This window comes from Lampris incognitus, chromosome 9, assembly GCF_029633865.1.
Source record: "Lampris incognitus isolate fLamInc1 chromosome 9, fLamInc1.hap2, whole genome shotgun sequence".
Classification (NCBI taxonomy): domain Eukaryota; kingdom Metazoa; phylum Chordata; class Actinopteri; order Lampriformes; family Lampridae; genus Lampris; species Lampris incognitus.
The window spans coordinates 24,096,477-24,118,117 of NC_079219.1; the positions used below are offsets into that span (position 1 = coordinate 24,096,477).

At 44.5% G+C, this 21,641-nt stretch overlaps 1 protein-coding gene across 1 annotated transcript in view; it reads right to left on the bottom strand.

The window, feature by feature from the left end:
• The window catches only part of LOC130118497 (oxysterol-binding protein-related protein 10-like), a 133,306-nt gene that overhangs the window by 32,251 nt on the left and 79,414 nt on the right, over nt 1-21,641 (bottom strand). Inside the window, exons 9-10 of the mRNA XM_056286950.1 lie at nt 10,883-10,996; nt 5,397-5,570 (exon numbers count right to left, since the gene is read on the bottom strand). Of these exons, the coding sequence (XP_056142925.1) occupies nt 5,397-5,570; nt 10,883-10,996 (288 nt within the window). The remainder of the gene's footprint in view (nt 1-5,396; nt 5,571-10,882; nt 10,997-21,641) is intronic.

Below are 21,641 nucleotides of genomic sequence, written 5' to 3' on the forward strand. Positions count from 1 at the left end.
GTAACACCACCAACTTTGATTTGGAAGATTCCCCCATTCCAGAAGAGTGGAAAAAACGGATCACACACCAGCTGAACAGCATGCCAGAGGTGTTTGCTGTTGATGACTTGTCTCATGGTCATACGACTGCAGTAAAACATCGCATCCGACTCCAGGATGAGGCCCCTTTTAGAGAGCGACCCAGACCCATTCATCCCTCTGACAGAGAAGCTGTCAAACAACACCTAAGAGAGCTGCTAGACGCTGGAATTATTCGCGAGTCAGAGTCTCCATTTGCTTCCCCCATTGTAGTTGTCAAGAAGAAGAATGGTGCAATAAGACTCTGCATAGATTTCAGGAAGCTGAACATGAGAACGATCAAAGATGCCTATGCTCTCCCCAACATCGAAGACACCTTCTCTGCTCTTAGTGGAGCCAAATGGTTTTCTGTCATGGATCTGAAGTCAGGCTACTATCAAGTAGAAGTTGCAGAGGAAGATAAGCACAAGACCGCTTTTGTCTGCCCTCTAGGCTTCTATGAGTTTAATCGTATGCCCAAAGGTGTGACAAATGCACCAAGCACCTTTCAGAGACTGATGGAGAAATGTGTTGGAGACCTGCATCTCAATGAAGTACTAGTATTTCTGGATGACCTGATTGTCTTCTCTGACACACTAGAAGAGCACGAGGCCAGATTGATGAAAGTGTTGAACCGGCTCAAAGACTATGGCCTAAAGTTGTACCCTGAAAAATGCCATTTTTTCCAGACTTCTGTTAAATACCTTGGCCATGTTGTAGATGCCAATGGAGTCCACACAGATCCAAGCAAAGTCTCTGCTTTGAGAGAATGGCCTCAACCCACCAACAGAAAAGAGCTCAAATGCTTCCTAGGATTTGCTGGATATTACCGACGTTTTGTGGAAGGGTACTCTAAAATAGCAAAGCCATTGAATGCTCTAACTGCTGGCTATGTTGCTCCAAGGAAAAGAGGGAAGATTTACCAGAAGGACAGGGTCAAGACTTCCATCAATCCCACCTTACCTTTTGGAAATGAGTGGACTGAAGAGTGTGACGTTGCTTTTAGAACTCTCATAGATAAACTGACTTCGGCCCCTGTTCTTGCCTTCGCCAATCCCAATCTTCCTTACGTCCTGCATACTGATGCCAGCCGCGATGGTCTCGGTGCTGCGCTCTATCAGGAACACGATGGGAAGCTGAGGGTTGTAGCTTATGCCAGCAGAGGACTATCCAGAAGTGAACAAAACTATCCTGCCCACAAGCAAGAGTACCTCGCCTTGAAATGGGCCATCTGTGAGAAATTCCATGATTACCTCTATGGAACAGAATTTCAGGTTTTAACAGACAATAACCCCCTAACTTATGTGTTGACCACAGCAAAGCTTGATGCAGCAGGACATCGCTGGTTAGCCGCTCTGTCAACCTACAGATTCACCATAAAGTATAGGGCTGGGATCAGCAATCAAGATGCCGATGGGTTGTCCAGAAGACCCCAGAGTCCGTCAGAAGAAGATGAGGAGTTCAAGCAGGAGAAAGCGAGGATAGAAGAGCTGAAGCAAAGGGTTTTGGATGGAGAAAGCAAAACTGTTTCTGGTGACATGCTGTCTGCTTTATGTCAACGCCACTCTGTGACCACTTTGGCTGACTATTTGCAGCCAGAACTCCCCATTCTTGCTGAATCCTTAGCTTTAGATGCTTCTGCCATCCCTGATGACTTTGTGTTCTCTGGACAAGGCACCCTCCCTGGAATGACTCACAATGACTGGTATCAGTCTCAAAGACAGGATCCATCTATCAGACGTGTGATCAGTTTCATTCAAGGAAACCGAAAACCCACTTTTCAAGAGATGTCCTCTGAACTGTCAGAAGTCAAGCTGCTCCTTAGAGAATGGAATAGACTAGAGCTTATAGATGGAGTACTGTTCAGGAAATGTCTTGATCGTGGGAATCAGATCTATCAGCTGGTGCTGCCTAGTAGCCACAGAGAAAGAGCATTGCAAGGCCTTCATGATGAAGTCGGTCATCTTGGCGCTCAGCGTGTCCTTCATCTTGTTCGTTCCAGATTTTTCTGGCCAAAGATGTTTCAGTCTGTTGAACAGAAGTGTAGGACTTGTGAAAGATGCGTGAGGCGGAAAGCCAATTCCCAGCATGCTGCTCATATGGAGAATATACAGACCAGTTATCCCCTTGAACTGGTGTGTATGGATTACCTCTGTATTGAGCCTGATAATAAGGACACTAGAAACATCCTCGTCATCACGGATCACTTCACCAAGTTTGCCGTTGCCATCCCCACGAAAGACCAAAAGGCGAATACGGTTGCCAAAACACTGTGGGAAAACTTCATTGTACAGTATGGTTTTCCAAGTCGCCTTCTCAGTGACCAGGGGAGAGATTTTGAATCCCACACCATCAAGGAGTTGTGCTGTCTGATTGGAACCGAAAAGATCAGAACCACGCCATACCATCCACGTGGAAACCCTGTCGAGAGATTTAACAGGACCCTTCTCAGCATGCTCGGGACACTAGAAGACAAGGATAAATATCATTGGAGGGACTTTGTCAAACCGCTAGTCCATGCATACAATTGCACGAAAAATGACACCACAGGCTACTCTCCATATGAATTGTTGTTTGGTAGACAGCCAAGACTACCCATTGATCTGGTTCTAGGCCTTACACCAGACCAAATTGGATTCAAGTCGCATTCAGAGTATGTTAAACATCTTCGACAGCGCCTCCAAGACAGCTATGCACTTGCTTCTGAAAGCTCTAAGAAGATGGGAGAGAAGAATAAAGCCAGGTTTGATAAAAAGATCAGAGCCGCAGAACTTGTTACCGGAGATAGAGTCCTGGTGAAGAATGTCAATTTAAGAGGAAAACATAAACTTGCGGACAGATGGGAAAAGGAAGTCCATACTGTGGTGAAGAGGATGGGAGATGGCCCAGTGTATGTCGTCAAGCAAGAACAGGGTGAAGGTCCACACCGTACCCTTCACAGAGACCTTCTTCTGCCCTGCGGCTTTCTACCTGTTACAGATAAAGTCTCAGAACCTGACACAAACTTACCAACAAGGAGGCTGAGACGCAGGGAAACAGTCTCGCAGCAGACCAGGCACGACAATATTGTTGACCCAGATATGCCCAGCAGTGACGAGGATGAGGATTGCTATCCACAGATCTCCACAAGGTTTCCCCAAAGCATTAGGACAACCACACAGGCCACCCCTCTAGCACGTGCCACGGAACTGTTGAACCCAGTCGGGTTGAATCCAAGTCCGTCGGAGTTCTCCCAATCTGATAGTCCACTCCTTAGTGAAGTACCCCATACCCCTGAGTCTGTTCACAATCAGTTACTTGAAAAGAAACCAATTGGGCGTGAGACAGAAGTAGTCACAGATGAATTCTCTCAACCTGTTCGAAGACACTTACCTGAGGGAGACCCCGCATCATCCACTACTGTTGTACCTCAATTTGGACCTATTGAAGGACGTTCACCTGAAAACAACCCACTTGAACCCGAGAGTGCACCGCCCACTGGTGTGACAGGCCAGGCTGACCTGTCTGACGGAAACCCGTCTGAGAGCGAACCGATCAGAAGATCTATCAGAGAAAGACATCCCCCTGAGAGACTCTGTTATGGTGAACTAGGAAGACCTTTAGTCCTAGCCATGGCCTCATTTTTCGAAAGTTTGGGCAGAAATGTCCCTGATTCTTCTAGAGTGCCCTCTGCAAGACCATACAGTGTTTAGACGCATGCAGAGACTGATGCGGTTTAGAGGGGGAGAATGTAACCCACATGATTACATGTACCCTGTGACGTATGTAAGTTCCACGAGTAGCCTCTAGGAGGCACACGAGCTACAGAGTTTAAACCATGCAAACAACCGTCGACAATAGAGAAGAGAAATACGGATATTTAGAAATACGGACAACTTTGACTATGGATACCTGAATTATTGATATTTGAACTACGGATATTTGAGCTACAGGACATTTGAACTACGACAAAAAAGATCCCTCCCACGAAGCTTCCTTGGTGAGCCGCTAGCCAAAGCTAAAAAGTAAACAGCTTTCTGTGTTCCATGTAATCATAGCCATTTACGTAGGATATCTTGATTTTATCCAAAGACAGATGATCTCCCGTTGAAGGAAGAAGGAAGACTCTTTTCTCTTGTGTTTTGTACGCTGCTGGAATCCTGTACCCCGAACAACCCCCCTTGCTACACCCTTGGATACCCCCTTTGGATTGCCCCCATCATCGCCCTGGATTTGGATTCATCATCATCGCCTCTACATTAACTTGCCCCTGTGATTGTGGTAGGATCTGGACATTGCACCTTGCACAGATTGGAAGACTGAATCATTCCCCCTTTTCTTTTCTTTATTATTTTCTTTGAGTGCACTCATACTTTATTTTGGATTATTTTCTTTAATTTGTTAGTGTAGAATATGGCTGCATGAGTAATACATTAGAAGGGTATAAAATAGAATATAGATAGATATAGACAATAAATAGAATATTAGGAAGAACTTTTAAAAAGTATAATAGAGTAAAAAATATATATATATATAAAACACATCTAATTTAGTATTGATATTGAAATAACTTTACTTTGAACTGTTGAAATAAATTGTTTTTTTTATTGTAAACTATACCCACGAGTGTGTGTGTTGTCTTTGGGGTGAGTACTAGAATCCGGTCTAGAAAAAAACCTACACCAATCTCCACTGAACTTAGACATTAGACTGTAAACTGTCCCTGCGCAAGTATAGGCCCATTCCCCTGTCGTGCAGGTTACACAGGCAAAAGTAAGCGAGATCAAGTATTAGAGTCAGCATCACCTTGCAATTGTCCCTCTGTCCTTTGAGAGCGAGACAAAAGCTGTGTTCAGCTGAATTGTACTTGCATGTATTCACAATATCCGATTCAACAACTCATGTCACTATATATAAAAAAAATCTACCATGGTGACAAGCTGATGACAGCAGGGGAGCTCACTTTTAGGTTTAGTACACAATAATGTAGAGTACTTAACACGAATTCAAATGGGATAGACAAAAACCAGTTTGAAAAATTGCTGAATAAGAATAAGCTGTTAGCATTATAGTTCTATGTAATTAATGAATATAGAGCAATAGCATCACTTGGAGTACAGTGCAGTGTCCTTATACCGACTAAAAGAAGTTCAGCGACATCATGACACAGCTAGCTGACTGTCATTATTAGCATGTTGGCTTGTGTACAGTAAGAGTTTAACAGCTCAGCAATGCAAATTGGTTCTTGAGACCAAGCTTCAGTGGCCATTGTGTTTTGAAAAAACAGATGACCTTACGGGATACAACGCCCTTCTGTCCCTGTGAAAACAGAGACCAGCTAGGTAGAACCACTTCCTTACCCGTGTCAGGTCCATGCCCAGTTTGAGCTGGGACAGGAGGTGGAGGATGATGCTGCGCTGGTCATCCAGGACTCCCAGGTCCTCCTCTTCATTGTCCTCCATGTCTGTGGTTTCCTCGCTGGGATCCAGGGTATCTGGGCTAGTGGCCTGACCCTGCTGCTGTTGCTGGCCCCTCTGTTGGAGACACAATCGCTGTCAGGGATGCTGAAAGAAGACTAACACGGTATCCCTTGAAATTACAGGCTGTTCATTATGCAGAAATAACTGCATAATACCCACTTCAAACAGATGTGATTGCGCTATGATGATTAGTAATGACTAACATATGAGTAAAACTGGGGCTTTTCTCTATGTCTAGATTGTTCCTTCTAATCAAAATCTGGTATTAAAGCTGAAATCTGCAACTATTAAATCCTTATTTCATCCATCTGGGCCATAAAGTCAGGTTACATAATACTAACTGACATGTTTACCACAGCTGGAGACACTTTTCAGTCTCCATAGAGCGCTGTTGACATTTTTAATCAGGTTATATCAGACTAGTGCAGGGGTAAACATATGTGTTTGAAACAACTCCAGCAGGAAAGAAAGATTCCTATGTGATGCTGATATGGCGATGCTTCTGTTGGATGGTTGATTAATATTACTGTAGAACAGTGCTACAGTATATTTTGCTGAGGTTTGTAACACATTAGGTTACCTGTATTAGGTTTGGTCCGAGGATGCCTTTTTTACAAGGGTGGGAACTCTTTACTGTTGAGCCAATGGCACACAAGCGATAATGGCTGCTACACCTTGTTCATGGTCCGAATAAATCAGTCAAGTCTATTTCTCTCTGCCTCCTACATCAAACTATTTTGGAACATTGTTGTCCCGTAATATTGATCAACTGTCCAACAGACTCGCTATGCTGTCATCATGTTTCAAATGGATAAATATCGACTTACTAATAGAGAAAAGTCGAAGACAGCAGCTTTGAATGCGAACATTGTACGGGCTAAATTCCCAAATCACATTGTGAATCTTGAATCTTTTGTGTTGCGGGGAAGTAATTAGCTGTTAAATTTGATAGAAGGTGAATATCAAATGTCATGCGGTCATTATAATGGTTATGTTACTCAGCAATCACTAGTCATTACAACACAATTACATCTATTATTCACTTAAATTGCTTGATAATTTACATATAATGGATTGCCTATTATTTAAAGAGTTACTCAAAATACTTATGCCAAAAAAATCCATCATTTATACACTTAAAGGTAAATAGTGTCCACTTACATACATAGTTGATTTCACCTGCACCCAAGTTTGAACACAATAAACATATTTGTTGAGATGTGTTTAAGTAGTTCTTAACAACTAGGTTATTTTAAATTTTACGTATGACTTGTCTGATTCTGTACTGGTTACATTAAAAAACACAAGAAGCAGTCTATTCCATGGCCTACCAACACGGGGATCGTCGGTTTGAATCCCAGTGTTACCTCCGGATTGGTCAGGCGTCCCTACAGACACAATTGGCCGTGTCTGCGGGTGGGAAGCCGGATGTGGGTATGTGTCCTGGTCGCTGCACTAGCGCCTCCTCTGGTCGGTCAGGACGCCTGTTCGGGGGGGAGGGGGAACTAGGGGGAAAAACCTGATCCTCCCATGTGCTACGTCCCCCTGGTGAAACTCCTCACTGTCAGGTGAAAAGAAGCGGCTGGCGACTCCGCATGTATCGGAGGAGGCATGTGGTAGTCTGTAGCCCTCCCCAGATCGGCAGAGGGGGTGGAGCAGCGACCAGGACAGCTCGGAAGAGTGGGGTAATTGGCCAGATACAATTGGGGAGAAAAGGGGGGGGGGGCAAAATCCAACAAAAAAAAAGAAAGAAAAAGAAAAGACAAAAAGCAGTAAGCAATGTGAAGAAGTGTACTTGAGACATTACTCCACCATAATCCTTGCCCTCATACGAGTGAGGCTCATTGTTATTTCTGTCTCCTGAGAGAGCGAAACTGATGGTTAATCGTGCAGCTACCTGACTCTGAACAAAGACAACTGGCTTCACTTCTTTACCTCCCTTCCTTTTCTATCCTTCCATATCCTCAGGGACTGGTCCTTTGCCCATTTACGGTGCTGTACATATTCGGCTGGAGCGTGAAATTAACCTGCTGACCAGAAGAACAGGGTGCAGCAGCTTCTCAGTCTCTGCCCTTGTATCTTCTTTCAATTATATTGGAATGGAAAACAAAAGTGCACTTAAAAGGGAAGAAATAATGTCTGGACAGAATCTGATAAGAAGAACAACAACAAAACACTTATCAGAATTCAGCACTAGTGTAATGTAGGAGGTTTTTCACTGGTAGCGTGTCCATTCCTGAGCGTTTACGCCTTTCTTCGTCTACTCTCCTAACCAACCGTCCAGCAATCTACAGTGCCGGCTAATGTATTCCTAACCTCTATCAGCGGCAGTCAAGGGGGAAGAGAGCCATGTTATTATTCCTAATGCATACTGTAAGGAAGAGGCCCCAAAGCACCAAGGGGACAGAGAAGAAAGCCCCTCTCCGTACCATTGCCTCCTGGCATTCTTCCCATTTTCTCTGTAAACTTTATCTCTCCTAGGGCTGTTTTCTTCATTCTACAAGTGTCCACAAGGAAATAAAGGAAAGACAGTTATCACCTGCCAAACTCATGCAACTTTGTAAGGAAAATGAGATTCCTCACCGCATCTTCACAGAGGGTGTAGTTGCATGGCTATGTGGACTGAAGTCATAACTTTATTGTCTCCTATTAAGTATTTGATTGTATAAAGTGAACCCTCGTAATTTTTATGGGTCTTTGATTTTTTTTTTAAATTCTCGGACCAGCAATGACGAGCTGAAGAAGAAGAAGAAAAAAGCATGAACAATATAGTCACACTCTACTGTTTCCAATGTCAGTGTATTGTAGGGCGCAATATAGGCGTTGTCGTTTTGGTATTTTTTGGTCACATTACTATATTAATGGTCACTGCATTACCATAAAAAGTGAACAGATTTAGCGTCATGAAGTACTAACATACCAGATATTATGAAGCACAGTGCTAAGGTCCCAACTTGAAGTGTTTGAGATACATTGAGAACAACCCAAAGGACGGCATCTCCTACAGCACAGTGTCCCTGTCACTGCACTGGGCCATTGGGATTTGATATTTGTTGTTTTTTTTTTGTCTATTAGGACCAGAGGGGAGACTGCCCCCTACTGGCCCACCAACACCACTTCCGGCAGCGACTCAGTTTTTCCTGGGGGTTCTCCCATCCAAGTACTAGCCAAGCCCATACCTGCTTGGCTGCCGCCATTAGGCAGAGCCAGGGTACATGTTGGTATGGCTGCCGCCATAATATATTATATAAGTAATGGTGTTACTGCTAAAATGAGTAATAAGCAGTGTTTGCAGTGGAATGAAGCAGGTGCCAGTACTCTACATATATGTAAGATAGTGTGCAAGCATGAACCAAGCATGCTAAGACCATGCTATGTTTTTGTTTTCTTTTTTTGTTTTTGTTTTTTGATTTTTCTCCTTTTTTCTCCCAAATTGTACTTGGCCAATTACCCACTCTTCCAAGCCATCCTGCAGGCTATCACGTCTCCTCTGATACATGTGGAGTCGCCAGCCGCTTCTTTTCCCCTGACAGTGAGGAGTTTCACCAGGGGGACGTAGCACATGGGAGGATCACGCTATTCCCCCCAGTTTCCCCTCCCCCCTGAACAGGCGCTAGTGCAGTGACCAGGGCACATACCCACATCCGGCTTCCAATTGTGTCTGTAGGGACACCCGACCAAGCCGGCGTTAACACGGGGATTCGAACTAGTGATCCCCGTGTTGGTGGCAATGTAATAGACTGCTGTGCTACCCGGATGCCCTGTTTTCTTTTTTTATTCTTGCTGCTCCGTATGATAAACGATACTACGTGTGGTTAACCTTTACAACTATTTGTCTTGAATAAAATGTCAATTTTTCAGAGAGCAATATTTTCAATGGCAAAAACTAAAATGCAGACCATAGGCCTTCAGATAAATCATAAAATCCACCTTCAGATAAATGATAAAATCCATCACCACAGAACCACAACACATTTCTGTTCTCTCAGTTTGTCTCTTTCTCTACTGAGAAAGTGTTCAAACAGCACAACGCGGCTGAGGGATGTCTGGTGACTGAAATACCATGTAGAAACTGCACGTTATTATCACCAAGACACCATAATAGTCAGCCTCAACACAAAACAGACAGACAGACCCATGTATTGACAATCTAACTGCACCACAAAAGATAACTAGCCAGCAGGGCACTTGCTCTATAGTGATGATACGGTGCCTCACTTGTGAGAGAGCACATGACTCACACGCGCGCGCACACTCTCTCTCTCTCTCTCTCTCTCTCTCTCTCTCTCTCTCTCTCTCTCTCTCTCTCTCTCTCTCTCTCTCTCTCTCTCTCTCTCTCTCTCTCTCTCTCTCTCTCTCTCTCAAAACTCTCAATGTCACACAGAAAAGCACCTTTCTTGTCATAAATTGTCAGCTTGCTGATAGCAGGTAGTTGAAAACTCACAAGTCTGCCCATGTGAATAATAAACTGGTACAATGAGTTTTATAATTCCTTTGCCGCATAAAAAATATGGGGGTGAAACGCTTTCATTTTGAATATATACCCAACCCTGGGAACTTTCAAGTACATCTGACAGTTGGGGAAAAATTACATATAAACTCACAATAATATACCGTAAGCTGAATAATAAACAACTGAATAAACATATGAGTGATAATTTGTTGTAATGCATAGGTTATGAGGCACTTTCGGACGTGGGCAGCGAAAGACAACCTCTTACACTTCACTCAAAAACAGTCTCGTAGCAGCCACCAATGAGTCCAGCTTTATCACAAGTTTCCATCACATGAACAGTCAAGTTTTACAAATGGCGGAAGTTCTTTATCTTTCTCTCAATCTCTCTCTCTCTCTCTGTGTCTCTGTCTGTTTCTCCATCTACCTCTCTGCCCTTCTCTTGCTCTCTCTCTCACCCCTTCCTCTTCCTTATCTATGTGTCCAGTTAGTCTCCAGGTCCTGGTCCAGGAAGTTTTATGATAAGTTGCCATACTGGTCTGTTGCCATTGTGTGCGGACACAGAGACACAGTCTCTCTCTTTCTCTAACTAGCTCTTCAGCACACACACACACACACACACACACACACACACACACACACACAAACACAGTCACACACACAGTCTACCTCTCATGTGACTAACCACACACCAACACAAATGCCTTCACCTACTTTTCTCATCCACAAATACACATTTCTCATGAGATGGGAAGTGGCGCTCACTATACTTTCCACCCTGCACGCACAAACTATCTAATCTTTCCTTCTGCAGCTACAGATGATGCCGATGCTACTGCACATCGTACAAGTGTGCTAACATGCACAAGTCCACTTCCCTCCCTGTCCCTAACACAGGGATGTAAACACTCACGTTGCTTGGCTGGCATACAACCAGTGGCGGCTTGTTTGCAGTCCTGCTGGATTTCATGTCCACCATCCACAGAGAGAAAGATGGAGAGTGACGCACACAGGGGGGGAACCCTAACTATGTCACAGTGGCGGGCTACTTCTACAAGAAGTGACAGAGAAGGAGAAGGGAAGGTGACAGAGTGGGAGAGAAAGAGTGGGGAAACATTGAGGAAGAGGGGGATGGCATAGAAGTAGGAAGGAAAAAATGGACAGTAAAAAAGAAAAACAGAAAAAGAGATGGCAGCAGCGTTTGGTGTGCTGCACTTCTGATAGACAGATTAACAGTGATGCTGACAATCCCCTATATCCTTCCATCCATCCATCCCTCCCCCTCTTTAAGCCCCGCCCACACACACACACACACACACACACACACACACACAGTGCTACATCAAACCCCTCCCACTTCAGACAACCTGCCAGTTCTAATCCCTCCTTCCTCCTTTTTCTTCTGCCTCCTTCTTTCTTCCCCCCTCTCCCCCACCTCTTCATTCCCTGCCCCCGTCGTCTCGCTCTCTCCGTCTCACACACACACACACACACAAACACACACACCCCTTACTACTGTTCTCTCCCTCCTTACCCAAGTTCCTCCCACTATTTCCCTCTCCCTACTGTTCTCTCCATCCTTATCCAAGTTCCTCCCACTACTGCTCCCTCCCTATTTCACACACTATATTTGATTCTACACACTGTTTCCTCTCCAGGATCTCCCTGTCCCCCCGCCCACCCCCTACCCAGATGCTGTAATGGTACAGTCGATTTAATTACCACTATGGAAGCTCTTCTCTGCAGTGACTGAGAGCTCGGTGCAGCTGCTCCATGTGCCCATATCCTCGAGTGTGCACTTGATCACATGGCACTCTACATTTCTGGTCTAAGTCTGCATTGGTTAAAAGGAGTTTATTTTCTCACAACTGACAATTAGACCGGGGCGTTTTGCCATTTTCGTTGGCAAGTCAGAGCAGTCTGATAAAATGGGAATACAAGGTTTGGTTTTGTGTAACTGGTTAGTTACACCTCAAGCAGAAGCATCGTTTCGTTTTATTTATACTAAACGTGTGCTTTTCATCATAGGCCACCACATTTCTGTCTTTACGCAACATATACACATCCAACCAAAAAAGTTGCAAAACAGATCATTTGCACCAGTGGATATTGTCCCCATGCACATACTCACTTAGCATTAACGTAGGCTAGATTTAGCTCACGTTTTTCTGCTTTGAACCTGTGAACCAAACCGTGCGTTACATTTCATCAGAGACACAGAGTGCATTTCACGAGAACGAAATACTGTTGTTCAAGCATTCTCTTGACATATGAATAACCAAAAAGAAAGGGATCGGTTAAAGGGAACCTCATGTGATGTGTGAATGGATGTGTGCAGAGGAGTTGGGGGGAGGGGGGTACAGACTGCTTATTTTTACTAGTAATGCTTATTGAAGAACACCCCTTCCCATTCATTTTTTATTAACAAATGTGCAGGAGCGCTCAGTCTCAACACTTGTGCTAACTGAATGCAAAGGAAAAGAAAAGGCTCTGTTGTTCTTCTAATTCATTCACCTCTCTCCTGACTTCCAGCAGCGCCATGGTTTTCAAAGACCCTGATCCGGTTCTGCTCTAGGTTGGCAAAGGTGTAAACAGATTTAGTCTACAGAGTCGTCATGTTTTTGTCTTTTCAATTTTTTGAAAGATTTGTATTCCCGGAGCATTATTCCTCTAAAGGTTTTTTAAATTACTTATTTGCGGTGCAGCATTTAGGGAAGAGATGAATGGTTCTCGACTAAAACATCTACGCCTCGTTCAGACTTTGTCTTTCCACCCCACTAGAGAAAGATGACCCTGGACATGGCCTGTCTAGCGACATCCACATCAGGGAATCTAACCCGCAGCTTTTCCCAAAGCTTACACCAACCATTAGCAGTGTCATCACTGTGCAGTCACTATCATTTAGCAAAGCCAACTCATATTCATTTGTGTGTGAGTGTGTGTGTGTGTGTGTGTATGTGTGTGTGTGTGTGTGTGCATATTAGAGCGAGAGAAAGAGAGAGAGTGAGAGAGTATACAAGTCTAAATATATATAATATACACACATACACACACACACACACACACACACACACACACACATATATATATATACCTCTGTGTGTTTGATGTTTGTGTCTGCTAATCTGAGATCATGTGCAGTGCATGTGTATGTGTATATGACCATGCATGGATGTGTGGTGTGCATTCGTGCATGCATGCGAGTCTGTGTGTGTGTGTGTGTGTGTGTGTGTGTGTGTGTGTAGGATAACATCTGCACAGATGCGTGTGTGTTAGTATGTGCATGTGTGTGAAGCAGTGTGTGTGTTTGAAGCTCTACCCTCAGCCTCCTAATCCCACCACTCACATCCCATGACCTGTCTTTATTCTCAGAAGCCTGATCAGCTTCAGGCCAAAACACATGACCGAATGACTGACTGCGTAGTTCAGCATCACATTCCCAGTGAAACACAGACCACAAATACTGATGGCAAGGCCTTAGGGGTAACTAGTATTTGAATGGAAAGGGGTTGAAAAGGAGTATATGTGCATAAACAGTGCATATGTTAAATATACAGTACATATGATTTATGCAACTTCAGTGGACTGCTGATGCACAGAACTGTCTCCAAAATGTCGTAGCTGCTGAATTTAGGAAAAATGCCTTACTGGAACGAGGACTGCATTTGTGGTAAATTATGATTATTTAGTAAGTAATGATTCCTTGAGGCCTAAAAGAGATCATGAACATTTAGTTTGATTAAAACTAACGTTTTTTTTCCACTAATTTTTCTTTTTTTGGGGGGGGATTCCCCCCCCAATCCCTTCTCCCTAATTGTATCCGGCCAATTACCCCACTCTTCTGAGCCGTCCCGGTTGCTGCTCCACCCCCTCTGCCAATCCGGGGAGGGCTGCAGACTACCACATGCCTCCTCCGATACATGTGGAGTCGCCAGCCACGTCTTTTCACCTGACAGTGAGGAGTTTCACCAGGGGGACATAGCACATGGGTGGATCACGCTATTCCCCCCAGTTCCCCCTCCTCCCTGAACAGGCGCCCCGACCGACTAGAGGAGGTGCTAGTGCCACGACCAGGGGACGAATTTACGAATCCTACTATGGCCATGCCAAGACCCCGAAATCCTACTATGGCCACGCCAAGACCCGATGCCTCTGATTGGCTAGTACTCGTTGCCTCCGTTGGTTAGGTTGGTTAAGGTTACGGTTAGGGTGGGGTTAGAGATAGGGTTAGCCAATCACAGACAGAGTAGGGCGGGTCTTGGCGTGGCCATAGTAGGATTCGTAAATTCGCGACCAGGACACATACCCACATCCCGCTTCCCACCCACAGCCACGGCCAATTGTGTCTGTAGGACGCCCGACCAAGTCGGCGGTAACACCAAGATTTGAACTGGCGATCCCTGTGTTGGTAGGCAACGGAATAGACTGCCATGCTACCCGGATGCCCTACTCATCTTTCTTTTGAACAGTCCTCCATCTCTTTTGAGCAGCCTTGTCAGGACACTTGAGCATGAAAAACTAAAACAAGTCGATGGTATGGTGGCAAATTAGATTACTGGCAAGCAGACTCCCCCACCCCAACTATTGTTGTGAGACAAACAAACACAGGGCCCAAACCGTCTAGGTCCTCCCCACACCAGTTTCCTCTTGCATGCGGCATGTGTTTCGCTTGCTTCAAGGTGGCGAGTAAACCACTAGCTAAAACATGTACATAGAAGATCTCATTTGTCTTGTAGGCCATAAACATGTTTTGACACATGAAGTGATTCGTGTATTATGTCCATGCCTGGGTGCTGGCCAAATCGCCCATAAGGAACAGTCATAACCTTGAAGTTGCTATGAATTTCCCTTTAACTGAATTTGAAGGTGATACTGTAATTACACTTTTAGGCGGGAGTCTAATAAAGCTTAAAAAGCCATGCTTTACATGCAGATAATTCACGGTGCAGATGATAGATGGCTCATTATAAAAGACTTGGGCAGAGAGGTGAGTGGGATGGAAGACAGGAAGATGGGCGACTTCAGTCAAGTCGATCCTAATCCTCTGATATAACCCTCTACTACCAGATGGAATCAGGCCTCACCAGTGATTTCATTTTAATTGTCAAGCCAATGAGAAGCATGAAACATGAACTGTAAGACGATACATATTCCAGATAATCACAGTCCATGTGGGTACATTAGTGTGCACAAATCTATTTTGTTGCTACTGTGTTGTTACTATTGCAAAAACACAAGTAGGTTAGGGTAAAAACACAAGTAGGTTAGGGCAGGTTAGGGTAAAACTAACCTGCCCCACAGCAGTCTGGATTTGTGTGTGTGTGTGTGTGTGTGTGTGTGTGTGTGTGTGTGTGTGTGTGTGTACAAATCCAGAGTGTTGCATATGTATGTGTGGCACAGGTTCATCACTGCACATTACAACCCATTCTGTGCAAGTTGTTAACGTGTACACTAAACTTTTTTTCCCCCAATCAGATACTTAGGTAGGTTGGTTCTTTACAGTAGACTTCACTTTTTTGTTTGTGTTACTGTGTGTTTATGTGTGTGTGTGCATGCATGCATGCATGTGTATGTGTGTTCATGTTGGTGAGTGTGTGCAGAGGAGAAGGTTGGAGTAGATAGGAAGCAAAAAATTTTAAAAGCTCTATTCTAATGAATAATTAAGTGTTGGATGGTCCTCAGGGAAGCGCTAAACTGAGTGCTTACCTAAAAAGGGTTTGGATTTATTCCACCTACCAACTCCCAGCTAGACAGAACGGATTCATTCCACCTAAGAACAGCATGATGTCTACATGTATATATACAGCACTCATGTCATGTCAAGTGGTGTGTGTATCATTAAACAAACGTTATACTACGACCACAACTGATAGTGTTAGTATTTGTATCTTAGTGATGGTAACCTGTAAGCTAGAGAGGGGAAGTCTGCAGAGGTTTGTAGTTTGTACACGGTTTGTGGTAGAAAACGAGGTCTGTCAGGAAACTGACAGTTGACTGCTGACCTTGTTGTTAGTCATTGTTTTAACCATACACCAATAACAACCGGCGCCGCTGAAAGCCGTCTATCACTGTCAGAGAGACTATCAGTCTGGGTTGCTCATTGGTGCCAATGCTGCTGCCGTAATACTTGCTTGAAATTTTATCCATACAGCACACTTCATGGCTATATCAAAATTCAGTGCAAAACTTTCCTGTTGCTCACCCATCTCCACCCCCTGCCACCTGTTTGTATCTGCAGTAACATACCGTGCACTGGTGCAGTCTGTACATACAAGCAGATCCATTTATTGAAGACACACCACCATACTAATCCAAAAAAACATACTTTTGCAAATATGTGAGCTGTCAAGTCAAGTCAATTTTATTTGTATAGCCCAATGTCCTGATTGAGATGCTGTCTAGGAAAGGTTGGATAGTGGAAGTAAACACCACTCGACAGCTATAGCCTAGTTCACATTAAACTAAGTGCTAAACCGGGTGCGTCCAGGTAGCGTAGCGGTCTATTCCGTTGACTACCAACACGAGGATCACCAATTCGAATCCCCATGTTACCTCCGGCTTGGTCGGGCGTCCGTACAGACACAATTGGCCGTGTCTGCGGGTGGGAAGCCGGATGTGGGTATGTGTCCTGGTCACTGCACTAGCGCCTCCTCTGGTCGGCCAGGACGCCTGTTCGGGGGGGAGGGGGAACTAGGGGTTATAACGTGATCCTCCCATGCGCCATGTCCCCCTGGTGAAACTCCTCACTGTCAGGTGAAAAGAAGCAGCTGGTGACTCCACATGTATCGGAGGAGGCTACATCCCCCTGGCGAAATCCCTGTGTTACCTCCGGCTTGGTCGGACGTCCCTACACACACAATTGGCTGTGTCTGTGGGTGGGAAGCCAGATGTGGGTATGTGCACTGGTTGGGGCTCCTGTTCAGGGGGGAGGGGGAACTGGGGGGAATAGTGTGATCCTACGTCCCCCTGGTGAAACTCCTCACTGTCAGGTGAAAAGAAGCGGCTGGCAACTCCACATGTTTTGGAGGAGGCATGTGGTAGTCAGCAGCCCTCCCCAGATCGGCAGAGGGGGTGGAGCAGCGACTGGGACAGTTCGGAAGAGTGGGGTAATTGGACAGGTACAATTGGGGAGAAAAAAAGGGGGGGAGGGAAGCTAAGTGCTAAACCTTCATCAGGTTTTCTGGAGCTTTATGCTGGTAGTTTATGAAGGTTTTATATTTTGTAAGTGTGTACAGCAGAAACCCTCCCTGCAACTACTGCCAAAGGCCACTTCAACTGTTCTCAGGCAGTTTACCATGTTAAATAAATGTTAAGTGTATACCCATGTGCTTCATGATGTCATTTTCATCAAGAGGGACATTACTTGTTTTTGCAACAGTTAACTCATTTAAACAAATTACAGGAAATACAAGCTTCAGTATTCACCACATTATTAGAAATAAAGGGGCTAACCTTTTATCCATAATATCATAAATGAGGTTTAACCCCCTATATATTTCAGCCTTGCAGAAGGAGCCCTGGTGCTGGTGACGGTGGGGTGGGGGCATGGAAAAGATACACATTACACTGACATGATATTGAGGAGGCACCGCTAAATAAGCAAATTTCAATAGTACAAACCTGATAGGCTGATTGAGAATAATTTGCATGGTAGATTGTTAAGTGGGGAAAACAATCATTAATGGATCAAGTAAATGGCAAGCGATAAATTAAGCTCTCCCTGGTTGAACATGTGCTAAGACAGCGGTCGGGAACCTATGGCTCGCGAGCCATATATGGCTCTTCCGGTGACGGCATATGGCTCCCAGACAATTTTGAGTTGAAAATTATTTTTTTTTCAAAAAAATCAGTTTGGAACTGATTTTAAAATACTTGTGATATTTCTTAATAATACTGTGTCATTTTAAAGTAAACAGAAATTAGTTTTGAAGATAAATTTCACGGGTCACGGGTCACCCGTGGGTCGGGTCGGGAACCAATGGACCAAGCAAGGTGACGGGAATTCCGCTAGCTTTGCGGGGGCTTTGGCAATAGTAAGGAATGGAAAGTCATTCACAGATGGCGAGTATGCCAAAACATTTATTCTTGATGTGGCCAATGAACTGTTTGATGACTTCCCAAATAAAGACAAGATAATCAAACGAATAAAAGACATGCCCCTGTCAGCAAGAACTGTGCACGATCGTAGCATCATGATGGCAAATCAAGTCGAGGAAACACAAATTAAGGACATAAACGCCGGGACATACTTTTCTCTCGCGTTAGATGAGTCAACAGACGTTAGCCATCTATCTCAGTGCAGTATCATTGCCAGGTATGCTGCAGGTGACACACTGCGTGAGGAAAGCTTGGCTGTTTTGCCAATGAAAGGGACAACAAGAGGAGAGGATTTATTCATGTCTTTCATGGAGTTTGCTAAAGAAAAAAAACTACCGATGGATAAACTTATTTCTGTCTGTACTGATGGTGCACCCTGTATGTTGGGGAAGAACAAAGGATTTGTAGCGCTTCTCCGTGAACATGAAAAGAGAGCCATCCTAAGTTTTCATTGCATCCTGCACCAGGAGGCGCTTTGCGCTCAGACGTGTGGCCAGGAGCTTGGCGAGGTGATGTCTCTGGTCATTCGAGTGGTCAACTTTATTGTTGCCCGAGCTTTAAATGATCGCCAGTTTAAAGCTCTGTTAGAAGAAGTTGGGAATCATTATCCCGGTCTGCTTTTACACAGCAACGTGCGTTGGTTGTCAAGGGGGAAGGTGCTCAGCCGTTTTGCAGCTTGCCTGAGTGAAATCCGGACTTTTCTTGAAATGAAAGGCGTCAAGCATCCTGAGCTAGACAACACTGACTGGCTCCTGCAGTTTCACTATCTCGTGGACATAACTGGCCATCTGAACCAGCTCAATGTGAAAATGCAAGGTATTGGAAATACAATCTCATCCCTTCAACAAGCAGTGTTTGCATTTGAAAGCAAGCTGGAAGTCTTTCTCAGGGACATTGAAACAGGTCGTCTTCTGCACTTTGAAAGACTGCAACAATTTAGAGATGCATGCTTAGCAAGTGACTCCACTCAACATCTGGATCTCCAGCAGCTAGCTGGCTTTACGTTCAATCTCCTGCAGTCATTCAAAGCACGTTTTGGAGAATTTCGTGCGCGCACTGGTCTTTTCAAGTTCATCACTCATCCACATGAGTGTGCAGTGGACAAAATCGACCTGACATGCATCCCCGGGGTCTCTATCGGAGACTTTGAGCTGGAAGTTGCTGACCTGAAGGCATCAGACATGTGGATGAGTAAGTTCAAGTCACTTAATGGAGAGTTGGAAAGTCTTGCGCGACAGCGAGCAGAGCTGGCGAGGGAACACAAGTGGACAGAAATTAAAAATCTTCAACCTGAAGACCAGCTGATTCTTAAAACTTGGAACGAGCTTCCTGTGACATACCACACAATGCAGCGTGTGAGTATTGCCGTATTGACCATGTTTGGCTCTACATATGCATGTGAACAGTCTTTCTCGCATATGAGGAACATTAAGACCAACCTACGCTCACGTTTAACTGATGGAAGCCTCAACGCCTGCATGAAGCTCAACCTCACCACGTATGAACCAGACTACAAGGCCATCAGCAAAACCATGCAGCACCAGAAGTCGCATTAAAAGTAAGACATATTTAATTTATTATACGTTAAAAATACTATATGGCTCTCAATGAAATATATTTAGAAATATTTGGCTTTTATGGCTCTCCCAGTCAAAAAGGTTCCCGCCCCCTGTGCTAAGAGCTTCATATTAATTGCTAATAGGAAAACTAACTCTGCTCATTGTAACAACGACATCCTGTATGGTCCCTCCACATTGCAATATTGCAGTGTAGAGCTAAGACAGTGATGGAAAAATAATGGAAATGGCTGAACTGGTTGCTCACCCAACAATTTGTATAATCTGGTGTGCATAATGAAGTCCATCTGAGCATTTGAAACACGGCCCTCCTAAACAAAGCCCATATTTAGAGCACACCTGCTCCCCATTCACCGTGTTGTGCCACACAGTTGAACGCTTCACACACACTGATGTCTTAAATGGCAAATACAGATTGAAAAATTCACACAATTTATGCTATGGTCAAGGTTGCATTACAAAAAATTAGCAAACATATGCAACTGATATGGAATATAGCCTAAATCCCCAGAAAATCCTCCCAGTTAGTTTGATTTGCACCTAGAAATCAATGGAGCACTACTTCATCTTAACAATATAGATAGAAACCTACGCCTACAGAAATAAAATATTGTAAAGGCATAGATCCTGTATTCAGTCAGTGATGATACTTTTTAGGGTGAGGATAATCCCTGTCTTTTCTCTGAATATTACCCTGACCTGAAATTATTTCATGGCTTGTGTGACAAACCAAAGTTCACACCTTTTCTCTTCTGTAATCACCATGCAAAAAGCAGCAAAATATCATTATTAATCACTAAATAGGACCTTTAGAGGGAGGTGTAACATGATCAAGTCCTTGGCTCCCATGTTTTAAGTCAACAACAATCCTTTTATTGCAGTGACAGAAACTCATGGGCCTATCTGCATAGTGTGGACCACAGGATACAACCATTATAATCCTGAAAATATAAAAAAATGCATAGGAGGGGCGTCCGGGTGGCATAGCAGTCTTTTCCGTTGCCTACCACCACGGGGATTGCCTGTTCAAATCCCCTTGTTACCTCCGGCTTGGTCGGGCCTCCCTACAGACACAATTGGCCATGTCTGTGAGTGGGAAGCCGGATGTGGGTATGTGTCCTCGTAGTTGCACTAGTGCCTCCTCTGTTCAGTCGGGGCGCCTGTTGAGGGGGGAGGGGGAACTGGGGGGAATAGCATGATCCTCCCATGCGCTACGTCCCCCTGGTGAAACTCCTCACTGTCAGGTGAATAGAAGTGGCTGGCGACTGACTCCACATGTATCGGAGGAAGCATGTGGTAGTCTGCAGCCCTCCCCGGATTGGCAGAGGGGGTGGAGCAGCCACCAGGACAGCTGATAGAGTGGGGTGATTGGCCAGGTACAATTGGGGAGAAAAAAGGGGGGATGCATGGGAACCAACGGGTTAATCAAACTGTTACATTTTTACTTTTTGAAAACTACATTTTTCCCTGTATATTTTGTTGCAATTACTGTATATCGTGTAGTCATACTTCACTGCAGAACCATAGTCCTCAGTCTTTGGAGCAACTGCCGATCAACCCCACTTCAAACTCACTTAAGCAAGCCCAAGACATTGTAAAACGAGAGGAAAAATTGATCTTAAGTAAACCAAGTGGAGATATTGCCCGATGTGGATGTTTCTTCACTCTGCTTACAGAGAGAAAGACGCAGGGGGGCCCTGAGAACAGGACAGTTCTTACTGTCACGCTCCTGTGATTTCTACGACAGACATCTGCAGTGTCAACCGCTAGCACTCCCGAAAAGGCTGTTAGAGATGTTTCTCTAGCTTTGTTTTCTCCTCTGAGTGACAGACAGCATCACCCCGATGTCCTCCTCTCCTCTGACAATAGTCTGTTTACAGCTTGTCATGGTCTCCATACATATTAGTGTAGAAACTCTGTCAACCAAGCATATCTGACTCTCCAGCTGTCATAGTTGTACAACCGTGGCAAAGCAAACACAAGATATGGAAAATACTC